This window comes from Mastomys coucha, chromosome X, assembly GCF_008632895.1.
Source record: "Mastomys coucha isolate ucsf_1 chromosome X, UCSF_Mcou_1, whole genome shotgun sequence".
Taxonomy (NCBI): domain Eukaryota; kingdom Metazoa; phylum Chordata; class Mammalia; order Rodentia; family Muridae; genus Mastomys; species Mastomys coucha.
This window is the reverse complement of record NC_045030.1, coordinates 136,776,184-136,790,430: the sequence shown is the minus strand read 5'-3', so window position 1 is coordinate 136,790,430 and position 14,247 is coordinate 136,776,184. Positions and strand designations below refer to the sequence as shown.

General features: G+C 40.2%; 1 protein-coding gene across 5 annotated transcripts in view; it reads left to right on the top strand.

The window, feature by feature from the left end:
- The first annotated feature begins 850 nt into the window (after positions 1-850).
- Positions 851-14,247, top strand: part of Dcx (doublecortin) — a 71,703-nt gene continuing 58,306 nt past the window's right edge. For 2 of the 5 annotated variants that reach the window (XM_031368928.1, XM_031368911.1), the window contains exons 1-3: positions 852-1,134; positions 2,884-3,269; positions 11,040-11,380. In XM_031368928.1, the coding sequence (XP_031224788.1) occupies positions 2,906-3,269; positions 11,040-11,380 (705 nt within the window). In that variant the 5' untranslated portion in view covers positions 852-1,134; positions 2,884-2,905. The other 3 variants (XM_031368936.1, XM_031368942.1, XM_031368918.1) reach the window with 3 other exon arrangements.

The following is a 14,247-nucleotide window of genomic DNA, read 5'->3' as shown; positions in this document are numbered from 1 at the left end:
CACACTCACACACACACACTATAAGCTAAAGTCACATATGAGAGAAAATAAATCCTTTTGTCCCTCTCAGCCTACCATACCTCACTCAGTATAACATTTTCAGTTCCTCACAATTTCTTGCAGATCTCATAATTTCACATTTTACCAATGGCTGATTAAAATCGTGCATATAGCTTGCATTTTCATTACCCATTCATCTGTTAACAGACATCTGGGCTGTTTCTATTTTCTGGCTTTTATGAATAGAGCAGCAATAAACACGGATTTGCAAGTGTCTTTATGATAGGATATAGTCTCCTTTGGGTATATGCCCTGGAGTCGGAGGGTGAAACAGTAACCAATGCTTTACATCAGTCTAAAATGTTTTGGAGACATGCTGGGCTTGGAGACCTAAGTGCTGGCAAATTTTAGTAGCCAGGAAGCAGAACAGGCTGAAAAATTTCAGCAAGTTAGAGGTCAGCCTGGGCTACACAGTGAGTTCCAGAACAACTATCGCTAGAAAGCTGGACCCTGTCTCGATAAAACAACGGAACAAAAACTTGGAGAAGTGCCACTTTTCAATTCTAGCCTTTTCTGCAACTATTTTCCCTTGTATTGTCAATTTACTATTCCTTCTGACTTCATTTAAAACAGTTTTTGGGTACATGAGCCGAAATGTTAAAGAATTTACAGATTTTTATTTTCTTTGAAGAAGGTAAAAAGAAGAGAACTGTAATTTCTAAGAAACTTGATTTGGTCTGCTGAGTCCAGCCACCAGGCAGAAGGTTTTAGCCAAGTAAAATTGCCAATTTTCTAAGAGAAAGGGCTAGCACGTTGCTCATTAGAGCATTCTGAGTTTGCCTGTGCAATCTTTTTTTTTTCCCCTACCCTGCAATTTCCTGTGGGTTATAAACGAAACCTTTCTAGCTGTTAATGCAGGCTGTGAATTGAAGAAAAAAAAGCATGTAATTAATCATAGGAGGTTGGGGGTGTTCGCTAAGCTTCAGTTACAGGGGAGAAGCTGGACAAGGCACTAGGACCTAGAAGGCAACTATCCACCCTGGCAGGAATTTCTTGCTTGGAGCTCAGACAACAAAGGCATAGAGAGATTGGTTTTCTTTCTCTCAGCATCTCCACCCAACCAGCAGAAAACCGGTGAGTGGGGCTTTCGAGTGATTTTCAAGCAGAATGTAACAGATGTCAACCGGGAAAAGCACAAGGCACACGGCTTTCTTTCTCTGTGTGTCCGCCTCTTTCTTCTCTTTTATTTGCCTTATTCTATAGGATTTTTGTCCTCTAAGATTCTACCTGGGATTTTCCTTTGGAAAAGTGAGTTTGTTGTTTCTTTGTTTTCACTGTAATGCTAATTTTGAATAATAGCACTTCTGATTCTAAAGCATAGCTTTATTTGCACAGCCCGCCTGGGGAAAATGCTTGCTACTCATCTTGAGGAGGTGGGGTCTTACTACTGCAGGTTGTCTGACAGAGACAATGCTGAGCTCAGCATAGGTCATGGTGACACTGGAAAAAAAAAGGGGAGACTGAGCCTGGCAAATATACCAACTACCAGTCCCCCTTTATCTCCTGTCTCTTTGGTTTCTTGCAAATCTTGAGGTAGCAGTATATAGCAGCTGAGCTTTGTGAGTCTTTTTTTCCCCATCTGTGAGATGAATGTTAATAGTTTGGTTTCTTGGATGTCACATTATTACCTTTGTAAGTGGTTAGGGCTTTGGTTGTATTATTTGGTTGCATGTTTTCTTTGTTTTGGTCGTCTTTTTTTTTTTTTCTGGTGGGAGACGGGTTCAGGGGGGTTGAAATCCAAGCTTGACAGATGACTTTTTTTTTTTTTGTTTTTTTTGCCTCCATCAATGCACCTAAGCAATAGACAAGTTTGCAGTGAATTGCCTGCTTTGACGGCAAAATGTTTCTTCAGTCAGGGGAGTAACCCAGAACAATGAAAGGTGTATTCGCTTATAAAGGTCCCATATGCTATTCAGGGACCCATTTGGGAATCTTTCCACAATTATTCCATTAAGAGGTGTCGCTGCATCGGTCGGGGAGGGGATGAAACACCTGAAAGGAGAAAAAGGATTCTCTAATCAAATGGAAATGAGAGGAAAGCAGAGCTAATAGCTTGCTAAATAACTGGTTTTTCAACAACCCCCCCCTTTTAGGTCCCAGCTTATTTCTTATGGATGCACTATAGTGGCACCAGCTTGATGGGGAGAGGGTTTGATGAATAGCACAAAGACACTGGGTATTCCCTGGAGGCTGTCCCTTTAAAAAAGAATCCTGGTTTATTCTGGGGGAGGGGATACACATATTAAAATAGGAAAAAAAGGACTTGGAATAAAACGAATACACCCCCTTCCTATTCATTGTACGGAGATGCAAAGCCTGCTTCCTAAGCTGGGGACGCTAACCTTGGCTAGCTCCCTCTGTTTCTCTTTGAGGGAATTTTGTCAGGCTATGGATTCATTTACAACTGTTTGTCATGTGGCCATGTGTGAAGGAGCAGATGCCAGTTTTAATGTATTTTGCCCGAAGTTACAATTTGATAGGAGCCACTGTCAGGAAGCTCCAGGTTTTTAAGCTATTTCAACACCCCCCCTCCCCAATTTGGAACAGTGCCAAAAGTGCCACCCTTCCTATCTATCTCTTCCTCCTAACCCCCTCCCCACCAGTCAGTCCTCAGCCCAACCCCCTCCTTCTTCTCTACTAAGATCAATATTCCTGCAGGTCAGGGACAAGCAGCAGATGGGTCACAGGCTTTTTTCAACCAGTTCTTTTCACAGGCAGCAGATTGCAGCTCTGGATCTGGCTAATATTTTAATTCTTTTTTTTCCCCTTATCCCTCCTTATTCTCTGCCTCTCCTTATCCCCACCCTTTTCTTTAACAATCAGGTTGCTGTGGTTCCACCAAAATATGGAACTTGATTTTGGACATTTTGACGAACGAGACAAAGCATCTAGAAATATGAGAGGGTCACGGATGAATGGACTTCCAAGTCCCACTCATAGTGCCCACTGTAGCTTCTACAGAACCAGAACCTTGCAGGCATTAAGCAATGAAAAGAAGGCCAAGAAGGTACGTTTCTACCGCAATGGGGACCGTTACTTCAAGGGAATTGTGTACGCTGTTTCTTCTGACCGTTTTCGTAGTTTTGATGCGTTGCTGGCTGACCTGACTCGATCCTTGTCCGACAACATCAACCTGCCTCAGGGAGTGCGCTACATTTACACCATTGATGGATCCAGGAAAATTGGAAGCATGGATGAACTGGAAGAAGGTAATTCACGTAGTGAGTAGTGGGTGGTGGCCCCTGGAAGGAAAGGACATCCTTGCTTATGGTTACATTTTTAGTCTTCCTTGAAAGGAACTAGGCTATTTGTTTGCCAAAACATCAAGTTGACTGATGCTCAGGCTTCTGATCCCAAAGTCACTACCAGGATCCTTAACTACCATTCCCCATGGGGTTCCATGTCTGCTAAGGTTGAAATGTATATGGGTTTTCTAATGCTAAATGTACTTATCTGCCTGGGTATACAAAGGAAAATCTGAATTGTGACACTCACTCTAGATGTTGTTCATAGGTAACTGTATAGCACCATTAAATGAGGTCATGAAACCATTATGGGAAGGAAGAATCTATGGTTGGTTTAACAGATAAAAAAATTGTGCCCACATTTCCTATGGACTACTGGGAAATTATTTGGGAACTGTCATTCATTAGAAATGCCTACTCCAATGTAGGAATTCCTTTATATGTTCACAGAGGATTAGACTTTTAGGTAAGTGGTTGCTGCTCAGCTGTTGCTTTGGAAAAAGCTCACTTAAGGGCGTGTCCACGAGGGCAGAGATCATTGGGAGAGATACAAAAGAAAGCTGTAGGTATGTCTGGTATTTTAATGAACACCATTTCTATTAAAGTAGGCATGAGTCACTCTGCCTGAATCCTTTCAGATCATCTCTAGACTTTGGAATTGCTACTGAATTTTATGTGCTAACTGCTGAAAACCATATAATAACAGAAAATTCCAGATCTTCTTCCACACAACTTGTTCAACCATATTATCTTTTCTTAATGGATATTTAGAAAATAGATTTGGGGTCATAGTGTTAATATTTTATACTGCCATATAAATGATCTTAAATCAGTTTAACCCATATGTACTATAAAGAATAGCCTCAAGGAAAGAGAAACAGCACATTTGGTGGCTTAGCAGGGGTACCCCAGCTTTTAGGCTTCCTACACTTTTAGACAAAGGAACATAAAGGTTTCCCTTATATAAGGTACTATTTCCCTCATGTAGTTGTGGTTTTCAAAGTACCTGTGTAACATGATTTGGGCAGGACCCTTATAAGACACAATGTTCACATAGTGGTTCTTTCTGAGTCTCAGGATTCAAGTCTAACGAGTTTTCTACATAGCTGACCTTGAAAATCTATGTGGAAAAGGCTTAGACAATTTGATCACATACAAAGTTGGTAGGCAAATATTAATTGTATACTTTCCCAATTATCAAAGGGTTAATCATTTTAGTGCACATCTTCAAATAAAAGGAGGCCAGTTGGGGTCAACTCCAAATCTAGACAGCTCAGTTGAGGGAGCTGTCCAACAGAGTGATCAATAAGGTATGCATCTTTCTATGAAATATATATCTTAGTCAAAGTTGAGGGATTTCTCTGTAATATCTTTTATAAACAAAACATACTAAATCTCCAAGTTTGCCTTAATTTCCATCATCTGGGAACATCTGAAGGCCACAACGCATGCTAGGTCAGAATTCTGAACCAACTGAAATAGTATTCTGAGTATGAGGGAAACATAACTGTTTTACACAGATTTCCCTCATTTTTTTACACTTGCCCCCATCTTTGTGTATATGTATGCATGTATATGTGTGTATTGAGAAAAAGGTGATGACAAACTATCTTAGTTTTATTTGTGTAGCTGATCAGTATGAATTTTAAAGACAGACCACAATTTTATTCTCATCTGTGCTTTCTTGGTTCTTTCTTAATTGAACCTACCTACCATTTCTGGGTGCAGTGGTATTTCTTGATGTGTTCCCAAACAGTACAGAATCTGGATAGGAATCAATTAAATTTACTCCTCTTGTCTTCTGCAAGCCCAAGTTTCAGTGGATGCCAATGCTTTTTCAGTCAAATGTTGAGGAAATCCAGAGGTATTTTTGAGAAAGTGTTGATAATGTGATAATTTTTCCCTCTGCCGTAGAGCTAAGTGGAAAAAGGTACTGGGCTGAGGAACATAAATAAAGGGTTTTCTTCTCTCTCATTTCACTAGCTATAGCTATTTATCTAGGAAAGGGGGTCAGAAATCCCTTTACTCTGTATACTTCTAGAAGAACATTGATAGAAGATAAAAGAAATTATTAATGCACACTGTTTTCTGTTAAACTTCAAGTTGATAATGCTAGGGGAGAGTCAGAATGGTGAAGAATCAGATTACAGGATTATAGGAGCAGATTACAGTTGAAATATTCGAAATGAGATTTGTTTCAAATTCAGATGTATTAGCTTCTAACCTGTAGAAACTTCAGAAAATCTGCAGAAACCCCAAACATCAGGTTTTTTTTAATCCACAAAATGAAAGCAAATCGCTTTAAGAATCAATTAAGGCACAATAAAAGTGCTTTCTGAAACAGGACCTCCAAGCCTAGGGCCTCTCAATTCATTTTTGGAGTCTTTATTGAGAGAGTCTTTTGAGTATTAAGAGCATTGGATGAGGTGATTTTGATGAGTCCTTTCTGTTAACAACAGGAATGCAGAAAGTAGAAATCCTCATTTCTGTTAACTTTTGTTTCATAGATCTCACAGGAATGTATCACACAACATATTATTATGTTTCTAAACAATCAGAACATTAAATATTTAGCCTAAAATTAGATAAGATAAAAAGCAGCTGCTAATCACACTGACCTCCTGGCATTGCTGCCACTCCTTTTGTCTGGTGACTCTGGTCAACTGTCTGTTGTTAGATGCAGAAAGCGTCAAGGGAAACATTTTGAATCTAAACCTCATTTTTCATGTCGACCTTTCCACAGCTTCTTGCACACACCAAGGGTCTTGGAAAAGTCACAGAGGATGTGGCCCTCATTAACTCTATCCCCAGCTGTCCAATGAAGGCAATCCATCGGTGGTATTTCCTTTTGTCTTGCCTTTTCTTTATCTTTCATTAGAGAATCACTCTCTATTTTTCTCATATCTAAGCTTTCCCTCACCTTCATGCTTATTATACACATTCATCAATTTAAAAGATATATTTATGACTCACCAGTTTTTGTGTATTAAAACAAGTGTGTGCACTATTAATTATGTAGAACATTGGAAGAATACTTAAAGTTGGACAGTCTTGGATAATTTAAGCTGTATATCGACACTGTATTATCTAGTTCCTTTACCACAGTTTACTTGTTCCAATGAGATGAAACCATCTTTTCACTAACTTAATCTGTAATCACTAAAGCAAGGCCATCCTCCCAAAGCAGTGGTCTTACGATATTCTGAAGTAATGCATTAATGGACATGATAAGACAAAAGCTGTCATTAAATATTTTAATGTAATAATGTCATAAAGTATCATGAAATATTTTCTTTCTTGAGTTAGGGATCCCCATAAAAGAAGAGAAAGCCCACGAAAAAGCATTTTTGCATAAAGAGATTATAAATGTATACCTGTATAGGATTCTTTGGAAAACGGAACCTTCTTAAAAGTGAAGAGGAGGACACATTGGATCATTTTGAATGTAACACCTGGTTCCCTTTCTGCACTTTTGGTTGTGTTTCCAGCATCCTCCCCCCCCACCCCCGGACCCCTCATCACAAAACAGGTTTATTTCATCAAATTGTCACCTTGCTTGCCTGAGAAACAGCTTTCTCCATTCCCAGAGGATGGAAAACAACCCCTGGGGCTTGTGGCAGGGTGGAGACTCAGCTGTGGAAAGGTTTAATATGCCTCACCCAGCTCCAAGTGCTAGGTAACTGGCTCTGCAAATAGACATGGGGAATATCTGCAAGATCAGAACAAGGAATCCTTATGTATAACAAAGCAACATACCTAGGTCTTTCCAAGAATAGACGTAGAAGACCCTTGGTGGTGCAGAACAAGGAATCCTTATGTATAAAAAAGCAACACACCTAGGTCTTTCCAAGAATAGATGTAGAAGACCCTTGGTGGTGGGCATCTGGTTCTTAGCATTTGATTGCCACAATATTTCCTCAAGCTTATCTGAGATTAAAAAGAGAAGGAAATTCCTTTTTATATGTCTTTAGGTCCATAAGAGACTCTATCATCGAGTGAAATGCCTTCAGTTCATAGATAAAGGCATCAAGACTAAGTAACATGTTTGAGGTCATATGGCTCCTAAGTGCCTGGTTGGGATTTGAATTAAGATCTGTCTTCTTCATCTGCCTGAGGGCTGAGATGTAGAAGCATGAACCACCATGCTCTGCTACAAGGTGCAAGTGTTCCAGTTGTCTTTTTGTTTCCTGTAGCCCAGGCTACTGTCACACTAGCTATGTAGCTGGGGGTGACCTTGAACTCCTGCCCCTCTTTGCCTGCCTGTCTTTTGCAAGTGCTGGGATTTTAGATATGCATAGCCATCCCTGGCTAAGTCATTGTTCTTAATCATGAAAAAATGTCTTCTTGTTCTAAGTGGGCATCAACAGTTGCAGCAGGCAGCAGTGGCTTTGCTAGATGTGAATTATAGAGCTCCTTACATTTGTTATTTGCGGCCTGCAGGGGCTTCTTTTCTAGCAGCATAAAATTATCTATCTATCTATCTATCTATCTATCTATCTATCTATCTATCTATCCTGTCTGCCTTTCTGTCTCCCTAGGTAGGACTTGTTGGTTGGAACTCACTGTGTGAAGCAGGCTGCCAGCAGCTCACAGAGATCTTCATGCTCTTGTTTCCTGAGTGTGAGGATTTCAAGGCATGTGCCACCATGCCCAGCCTATAGCAGGCAATCTTGTCTTTGAAGCACTGGAACCCAGAAATTCTCACATTATGCAGTAATGGACAGCTCAGGTCATGGACAGCTGACCTTGATGCATTCTTTGCTCTTCTTTAGCTTTGCTTCTTCCTCACACTCTATCTCCTCTCTTAGCTTTTGCTGCTTCCTCTTTCTCTTTCTGGTGCCCTCCTAGTTATCTGTTTCCTCAGACTAAGAGCTTAACAATAATAATGAGAACTTACAAAGTGTTTACTATGCTCCGGTCTCTGGGCTCAGGACTTTTCATCCACTACTGGACTTGTGCCCCACAGCAACCCTACTAGGTAGGGCTTTTATTAGCACCCCTACACACACACTTTGCAGACAAGAGACTGCTGCCAAGGCTGTCAGGTAATTTGCCAAAGGTCACAGAACTAGAAAGTGTTAGGAATCACAATCTGACTGACGTCAGACCAGCTGTTCTTTTTCCATTGCTCTGTATTCAGGCCAAAAGTAGAGAGCAGAGCGATTAAAATGTACCCTCAGAAGGTGCTCAACATAGATGTGGCTGAGTGCTGAGCCCTGTGGAAAGTTCTCGGGTGCCATATGATACTCTAATTATTTGCCATCATATTCATTTTCGTGGGGCTAGTTAATCATACTTGTAGTTCAGAGGCTTAGAGGTTTAAGAGGAAGCAGCACATACAAAAGACAACTCCAGATCCCTAATGAGGGCCACACAGCTGACTCTTTAGAAGAGCCTGTAGATGAATGAAATCATAAATATAAAGCCCTGGATGTTCCCACTCTACCAGTTGTCTGACAGAGTTTGAAAGTGTATGGACAGTTATGGGAAGCATTTGACTCAAAAGTTGGGAGGTGCCCACGAATATGACAAAGCACAGAGGCAAGAGACAATTTTAATGTGTTTGTGTGCGTGTGTGTATGTGTGTTGGCTGTATTGGTTATGAATATATAGAGGAATTGAAAGAGCCCCTTTATTCTTTTGAGCCACACTTTACAGACCCTAGTCTCTAAACATTGGTGTTGTGTTGAATTTGTGTGCCATGAAACCAACAAAATCGGGGTCTCTTTTAGCTTGTGCCCTCAACTCCTGAACACATATTCACCTATGATTGCCTACAATCCGTGTCTTGGTTCCCCTACTGTAACAGACCATTAGTCAGATTAAAGCAACCGTGTGTCCTCCCCTGCCCCTACACACACATATTGTCCCCTCAAAACTACCCTAGAGATTGCCCATGAATCTTAGCACTAGCTGAGAAATTATTAATTCCCATGATTTAAAGGACTTGGTGCAATCAATATTTGCAAAGAGAATGAATTGTCAGTCTGGTGCTTTTGAATGGCTCTGTGTAGTTCTCCTGCTGAGACCAAAGCAAGCAGAAGAGCCATCTGACTTTGTGTTTAATTTGGTATTTTTGTTTTGTTTTGTTTTGCAGTGACTAGGGACTATTTATTTGTCTATGGATTTAGTTTTATTACTAATGACTTAAAGCCTGATCAAATCAGTATTTCTGCAGTTCAACCTCTGGATGAACTTCTATATACCTTGAGGCTAATATGTTTTACTCAGCAAATTCAGCTCTTCCCCTCCCCCCTCAATATACTTCTCCCTCAGGCTGAGCCTAACTTGTTTCCAATTTTCTTTAGTTTCTAATTCTGGGTGTCTAATGCCCTCTTCTTGCCTCTGGTCACTGCATTTCTTCCACTCTCTTAGTCATTTCTCCCAGCCCGTAGTAAAGCTCAAACTTATACTAGACCTTTTCAATTCAGTAAATGCATAGTACAGTCTCCCACTCAGTACTTGGGGTAGCCAAAAGCAACTGCTGGAGATGGCATCAAATACACAAATGTAGTGTGCAATATTTAGGAGGATGGAGAAAGATGTAAAGGTTTTTTTTTTTTTTTAACACGATATACACTCTCTGATAAGTGGTTATTAGCCCAGAAGTTTGGAATACAGGGAGAACAACCCACAAACCACATGGAACTCAAGAAGGAAGACCAAAGATGAACATTTCATTCCTTCTTAAAAGGGGGAACCAAATACCCACAGAAGGAGTTGCAGAGACTAACTATGGAGCAGAGACTGAAGGAAGGGCAAGCCAGCCTAAATATAGCTATCTCCTGAGAGGCTCTGACAGTACCTGACTAATACAGATGTAGAGGCTCACAGTCATACATTGAACTGAGTACAGGGTCCCCAGTAAAGGGGTTATTAAAAAAAGAAGAATGTAATTTCCAAAGCTGAGCTGGATTTGCAAACACTAGGAATGCTCTGTTTGTGGAGGGGCGGGGTTGCTACTTACTTTCTTCATTTAGAGTTGGATAAGCAGTAAATAACACACTTGTATACACATTTAGACATGCAGTGCATGGTGTATGCACACCCACATGCACGCATGCATGCACCCACACACTCATGTGTGTACATACACACACAGACACACACACAGACACAGACCCACAGACCTTTCACATTTAAGTAATTCCACTATTTAGCCTGATATGATGATTTGGCTTTTGACCAAATGTCTACTGAATGTCAGATATGTAAGGTTTTTTTGTTGTTGTTGTTCACTTCAATTTGAAATAAAAATAAATTAACATTGAAAGCTTTCCTTGGTTCATATTATAGCAAAAGTAGCACATAGCATATGAGGAAACAGAGACAGGGTAAACATGCTCCCGTGGTGCATGGAAGTTAGTGAGCATCATAGAAACTGGAAAGCATTTACATTCCAATAGCACCATGCTGATTGTGGGAACTCTACTTGCTAAATCACATAGAGGTGTTTGCTGTTTTCTTTTCTTTTCTTTTTTAATAACCCTTAGATTTATAAAGTTCTTCCACTAGCTATGCCTTTATATTGGAGGATATCTAGCTGATTACTTTTGTATTTGAATAAGTCAATTTGTCAGAGGACCCATCTAGGAACTGGAGGTAAGGTTGGTTATAATGTCAAAATTTCACCCCAAGCCTTACTTCAGTATGAGTATACTATATACTATAGCATCTACTTGATTTGCATATTTACTACTGAATTAACACCTACCCATTTATTTCTTCCCTTAGGGGAAAGCTATGTCTGTTCCTCTGACAACTTCTTTAAAAAGGTTGAGTACACCAAGAATGTCAACCCCAACTGGTCTGTCAACGTAAAGACATCTGCCAACATGAAAGCCCCCCAGTCCTTGGCTAGCAGCAACAGTGCTCAGGCCAGAGAGAACAAGGACTTTGTGCGCCCCAAACTTGTAACGATCATTCGCAGCGGGGTGAAGCCTCGGAAGGCAGTGCGCGTGCTTCTCAATAAGAAAACTGCCCACTCTTTTGAGCAGGTCCTCACTGACATCACAGAAGCGATCAAACTGGAAACCGGAGTTGTCAAAAAACTCTACACCCTTGATGGAAAGCAGGTCAGTGACTGTGTAAAGGACTTTTCTCATTTTCCTAACTGATGAATCATTTTATACCTAAACCATTACTCATGGCTGAGGGCTCTCCCTCCATATCCCTTCATCCTTAACTGACACTCTTTATCTCATTTGGGAGAAAGATCTTCTCAAGGCAAAGCAATGAACCAGAAATTGGCTGCTTTGAAATTCATTTGCCTTACCAGGCATAGTGGTCAGTTAGCCCCAAGTTCTTTATTGGACAAGAAAAAAAAACATGTCTTCAAAACTAGGTTTTAAAAATTGATATAAATTTATGTATAGCATGATGCAACCTTGGTTATTCAATGCATATGACTAAGGATATGGCTTGTTCCAATCATATTAAAAAGATATTCCCATTTTGGTGCTCTGCATCCATTTGGATGAAAAGAAGTTGAAGTGACCCACTATTTATATGAAAGGAGGCAAACAAGGTGGAAAGCACTGACACTTCTAGTGCATTGTCTTTGCCTTACACTAAGATATATATATTTCTTTCCATTTTCCATGTGACATAGCTCTTTTAATTTGGTTCCATGGATGGTTTGTGTGAGAAAAGAACTATTTCAGGATTCTAAAATTAACCAAAGAAAGATGCTACCATCTGTTCCCCTCCAAATCAGGTTCCTCATGTCATTGGTTACACTACTGAAGTACCACCTATATTAGTATCTGGGAAAGAATGCAGCCAGGCGTCTCCAGAAGACAGATGCACCATTCTCTTAAGCATAGAGATCTGAAAATACATAACAAAAATGTTCCAAGGGAATTGGAACAGTGGCTGGTACTCTTGGCTCAAAAGGTCATTTTGGTCATGCATCTAAAAGACAAGTGTGGATTGTTATCTGTCCATAATCCTACCTCTTAAAATATCTCTGATAACTGAACAATTATAGTTTCTAAACTGTTTATTTCTGTGCATCAACTAAAGGGTGTTGAAATGAGGAAGTATGCACCTCCCCATAATTACTGAAATGTATTGCCTGCTGCAGGATTTCAAGTTTCAGGAAAAGTCATTTACATGGTATGCACTTGGCAATTTTGATAAATTTGTGTCCTCTTTCTACTTCTCATCCTTTGTGCCCCAAGATGCCTAGAACCACGGGTTATAGTTCAGCTTCACTGAGAAACTCTGTCTCAGGGGAATAGGCAGAGAGTGGAAGAGCAGAATACCCATTTTCTTCTGTTGTCCACACAAGCATGGTCACGCAATAAGCCACACACATCACATACACATAGCACAAACATTCAAATACACACATACTGCAAGTATTCACATACAAACATACCACATAAACATCTCTCTCTCTCTCTCTCTCTCTCTCTCTCTCTCTCTCTCTCTCTCACACACACACACACACACACACACACACACCACATACAATTCACAAACACACACATTTTACAAGCATTCACACATCACACACAAACATTAACTCACACACTATTAAAAAACAAAGCTCGCCGGGCAGTGGTGGCACACATCTTTAATCCCAGCACTTGGGAGGCAGAGGCAGGCGGATTTCTGAGTTCGAGGCCATCCTGGTCTACAGAGTGAGTTCCAGGACAGCCAAGGCTACAGAGAGAAACCCTGTCTCGAAAAACCAAAAACAAACAAACAAACAAACAAACAAAAAAGCTCAACATTCCATCTTTGCAGTTAGTTCATCACTAAATAAATTTATTGGCATTCACATATCCCTTATTAAGCATTAATAATCTTCGTGTCCTTTACCTCTACTATTCTTAGCATGAGATTCCAGTGTTGCATGAAGATTGATCATTCCTTGGCATTCTTGATTGTTCCTAATAATGTGTAAAAGGTAATGTACGACTCTTAAGTAAGCAACTATCTGTCCAATGATGAGTGAGTTTTCACCTCTGCAGGCCATGAATAATGGAAAGTCCTCTCCAGTGTCTTCAAGTATCAGTTAAAATTTCTTTAGGGAAGATGCTACAAAATACCAGGATATGATAATTGTGTGTAAGTACAGAAACACGAAGGATGTTATATGGACAGTGGACAGTGTAGTGACAGGAACTAGTAACTCAATCAAAAGATTTGAATTGGTACTCTAATCTCCCATAGTGACGAATCACTTTCTGACTTCCATCAATAGGAAAGAAGCCTAGAAAGGAATTCAAAGACTCAAACTCTAGCTTTTTATCCACTATGTGGCATAGGGCCAATTATATTACTTTTCTGAGCCTCAGGATTTGGTTTTTGTTTGGTTGGTTTGATATTTCAAGACAGGCTCTCTCTGTGTAGTCCTGGAGCTTGAGCTGACACTGACATTTCAGAGATCCTCCTGCCTTTGCCTCCTGAGTGCTAGGATTACCAGAGTGTGCCACCACTGCCGAGCCACTATAGAGGGTCTGCTCTATTCTGTAAGATGGTCTCTAAATGCTCATTCACACTGTTCTTATATTAAGATCCTTTTGCTATCTGACATGACACGCTAAAAGGTAATTTTCAAATTTTGATTATTTATTTGTCTTCCCTTTCTTCTCATTGTGGGTGATGTAAAGAGCAGAAAGAGAAAGATTCACAGACAAAAGCAAAAAAACAGTCAGAGTGTTAGAACTGTGGCAGCACCACTGCATGGTGCTGGAAAAGGATGATTGATGTGTGTGGGTGCTTAGCATCCTGGACACAGCACTATGGGTTTTGTTTTTAAAAATTTATTGGTGTTATTATTTGCTGTATAAGAAATGTTTCATAATGACATGTTTATACCTGTATGACTCTGCAGTTTGATCACATTCACCCCCATCCAGACCCCATTATCTTCCCCTCCTTCTCTCTTTGTTTCCTTCCTTCCTTCTTTCCTTCCTTCTTTTCTTCTTTT